This window comes from Bubalus bubalis, chromosome 16 (genome assembly GCF_019923935.1).
Source record: "Bubalus bubalis isolate 160015118507 breed Murrah chromosome 16, NDDB_SH_1, whole genome shotgun sequence".
Taxonomy (NCBI): Eukaryota; Metazoa; Chordata; class Mammalia; order Artiodactyla; family Bovidae; genus Bubalus; species Bubalus bubalis.
The window spans coordinates 37006445-37010452 of record NC_059172.1 but is presented as its reverse complement, the minus strand read 5'-3'; the positions used below and the strand labels follow the sequence as shown (position 1 = coordinate 37010452).

At 41.8% G+C, this 4008-nt stretch overlaps 1 protein-coding gene across 1 annotated transcript; it reads left to right on the top strand.

Annotated features, from left to right (window-relative positions):
- Positions 1 to 1551: 1551 nt before the first annotated feature.
- On the top strand, positions 1552 to 3081 carry LOC102399572 (hemoglobin subunit epsilon-1-like). Its single transcript, XM_044929438.1, has 3 exons — positions 1552 to 1643; positions 1761 to 1987; positions 3020 to 3081. Exons 1-3 carry the CDS (start codon positions 1552 to 1554, stop codon positions 3079 to 3081), a joined length of 381 nt encoding a protein of 126 aa, XP_044785373.1.
- Positions 3082 to 4008: the final 927 nt, after the last annotated feature.

Sequence of the window (4008 nt, the reverse complement as noted above, 5' to 3'; positions counted from 1 at the left end):
TGCTGAAGCTTAAACTCCAATACTTCAACCACTTGATGCAAAGAGTCAACTCATTGGAAAAGACCTTGATGCTGGGAAAGATTGAAGGCAGGAGGGGAAGGGGACAACAGAGGATGAGATGGTTGGATGGCATCACCAACAGGATGGACATGAGTTTGAGTATGCTCCAGGAGTTGGTGATGGTCAAGGAAGCCTGGCATCCTACAGTCCATGGGGTTGCAAAGAGTCCGACACGCCTGAACAACTGAGCTAACTGACTGAGGTTAGGTAATCTATCCTAGGGTGTCTTTTTTATTTTTCTTAAGGGAGGGGGAACCTTAGAAATACTTGTAAAGGTCACAGTCCAGGAAACATGATCCACTAAAGGCTGATTTTTAATTATACAATTATGGGCTGCTTCTCCCCCAGCCCCCCATTCCTTACCATCATATCAATAGGGCTCCAGTAAAATAACAGTTGGTTGCAGATGAAAAAGTTGTAAGGTACAGACTCTATTTGATGATGATAAGTTCTTAGGGAAGCCTACAGACAACAGGGACACCAAAATACAAAACAAAGCAAGGACACTAGAGAAATTTGAAGTCTTCATCACTGATGGCTTCAACAAACATTAAACATACTCCAACACCTAGCCTCTCATATCAATTCATTTATTCCTCAGTGTGATCACAAGTCCTAGCATTAAATAATTTCAGACTTCTTAGCTGCCTTGCTGGTATCAATAAGAAGAGAAAATCAAGAAGGAAACTTGGAGCAATATCTCCAGAGTGGACAATTTCTCTTGTTGTCACAGAGAAATGAACAGAGTTCCCTGGAAGTACAGGATGTAAGCTTATTCTACCTGTTCTCTCTATGAAATAACCTTTGGATATTTTAATTTGGGATTGAGCTCTTAGTTGTACTGTAGATTCCTTGCATTTCAATTCAGCTTCATGAAGTAACCAAAAATGTGTGTGCAGGTGTTTTCTTTTTTTTTTTTTTCCCTTGGAAAATTAAAATCCAGAGCTTGGCTATAATTCACTCCTCAAGAGAGCTAGAACTGATTGAGTTTCTTGTCTATGATTGTATTTTTTATCTTGAGCATGTTTTTGTCCTTGTCACCATCTCAACATCCTTAACCAATACTAAAATGGTTTGAATAGAACTCCTTCCTTGTCCGATGCTTAGCTACACTCCATGAATCATTCTGGGAGAAGGAGAATGGGAGAGATGGATGCCATCGTGGAGGATGACATGGGAAGAGCTGAGAGCGAAAATGGGGAATGAGTGGAAAATAGTGTTGAGGATGGAGGAGGACATAACAAAGGAAGGGTGTCTCAGGAACCAACACATTATCATACACTCAGTATACATCTTCCTTGCTGACCATTAGCTGTTCTTACTCCATGCCTGAGGGACACAGCCTAACCTTGACCAATGACTTCAAAGGACAAGCATGAGCAAGGGGGCAGAAGTTCATCAGTAAAGAATAAAAGGCCATAGCATCCAGCAGCAGCACAGACTTGTTTCTGATGCTTCTGTGATCATCTGTAAACTCCACGACTTGACATCATGGTGCATTTTACTGCCGAGGAGAAGGCTGCTATCACTGGCCTGAGGGGCAAAGTCAATGCAGAAGAGGCTGGAGGTGAGGCTCTGGGCAGGTAGGAAGTGGACTTCATGGGAGAGGATGGTGAATATGAGCCTGGCAAATTGGCCAGCAAATTCTTCAAAAATTTCTGAGTCGCTGATTTTCCATCTGCTATGTTTCCATCTCATAGGCTCCTGGTCGTCTACCCCTTGATCCACAGGTTCTTTGACAGTTTTGGCAACCTGTCCTCTGCCTCTGCCATAATGGGAAACCCCAAGGTCAAGGCCCATGGCAAGAAGGTGTTGACCTCCTTCGGAGAAGCTATGAAGAACTTGGACAACCTCAAAGGTGCCTTCGCTGAGCTGAGTGAGTTACACTGTGACAAGTTGCACGTGGATCCTGAGAACTTCAGGATGAGTTCAGGAAGTGTTCATGCATTCCCTGTGGCTTTTTACTTTGCAGTAATAATGGAAGTTGAGTGTTTGATTGGAAAGACTAGCAAAGATCTCAGAAATCATAGATCAAACTAGGTGTTAGGAGGACAGACTTCCAGCGGGCATACTGAGCCCACCTGGATTCAGGACTAGTGACATAAAGAGCTGTGAGCAGCCTTATTGTGCATGCATGCTAAGTCGCTTCAGGTGTCAGATTCTTTGTGACCCCATGGCTGTAACCCACCAGGCTCCTCTGTCCGTGGGATTCTCCAGGCAAGAATACAGAAATGTGCTGCCATTTCTTTTTCTAGGGGGTCTTCCCGACCCAGGGATCAAATCTGTATCCCTCACATCTGCACTGGCAGGCAGGCTCTTTACCATTAGTGTCGCAGTGAACAGCCTGAAGTTTGCTTAAAAATTTTCAGAAACTTCTGTCAGAACTGGATGTATTTACCCCCAGAAAATATCAAAGAGTAGCATATTTGTTCAAGGAGAAATAAAATCTGACTTTTGATAGATGAAGTCCAATCTCAAGGAAGGAGAAATATCTTATGTGATTCCTGATGACTGAAGTTAGGAAAATATTTGGGAGAATAATTTTTAGACCATTCATCCCAAAGAAAAATAGATCAATTCTCTATTAAATTACCCATCAGTATTGTGACTAAGTGGAGGCATATTGCTGCATTGGTTGGAGGCTTTACTAAACTCATTCTAGGAACCCATGAAATCCTTTGAATATAAAAATTAGAAGGAGGGAGAGAGGCAAATAAAAATAGTGAAATAGGAGCAAGGCAAGGGCTGTAGGTAGAAAAATGTTGAATGGAGGGCTCATAGAATTTAAATTAAATTGAAGGACAGGCTTTTCTGAGTTTATTGTACAGGTACAACCCATGGAGCAGTTGAAGATGTGGACTTGGGAGTGAGTGTAGGTACTAAGCCATTATTTTCCACAACTCTTTTAGGAAACTTCTACTTGGCATACTTAATTGTCATTCTGTCTCTCACCCAATAGCTCCTGGGCAATGTGATTGTAATTGTTCTGGCTACTCACTCTGGCAGAGAATTCACCCCTGACATGCAGGCTGCCTGGCAGAAGCTGGTGTTGCTTCTGGTGTTGCCACTGCTCTGGCCCACAAATACCACTCAATCCTCTTTTCAATTCACCATTTTGTGTCCCCAGTGCCTTCCTTCTGCCCTTGGGGCTGGGGTTTGACCTTGAGAGCCCAGCTTCTGTTTAATAAAGTACATTCTATTCAGGGATCAAAAATTAACATTGTATCTTCTTTATCATTTCATCTTGTGCTAAAGGAGAAACAGTTCATTAGCTGAAGGATGGGGAGAGACATAGGAAGAAGTAACAGTCCCTTGAGGAGCATTGGGAAACTCATCAGTGGAATACAGACATTCTGGTAGGATTTAGGGTTATTGGGAGAAAGTTAAGATGGAGAAAGAAGTTTTCTGTGGTTGGAAATGTTTATCTTAGTGGTTGCGGACTGACTGCCGAAGGGCAGTGCGGCAAAAACTTACTATAGCAGAAACGCAGATGTAGTAGGTGGTGTCTGAGAGAAAACAAGATAGATTTATAGTACATTGCAGAGAGTTTGCGGAAAAAAATAAAAGCTTTGTAGGGATTCATCATCTAGACTTGGGTTACTTTTTCAGTTTGCTCTAATGTACATTTTGAGACAACTAAGTTATCATATATCCTATGAGACTGAATTGGAGATAAGAAGATCAGTTGAAGGGTGGCTGAGAATTTTCAAAAAATCTCCATGAACTAACAATAGCTTACCCTTTTCTGAAGGATTCCACTGTCTCCTTACAAAGCCAAGGTTAAGACACTTAAAATCATTCTATATCATATTCTGATTGAATGCAATGTGTACTAAAGTAAAATTAGAGCTAAGGTAGTGTATGAATTCGGACAAACAGGAGGATGACCAAAACTTCATGTAGGAGATAAGATAATAACTAAGTCTCATAGTTCAAAATTAGCCAGCC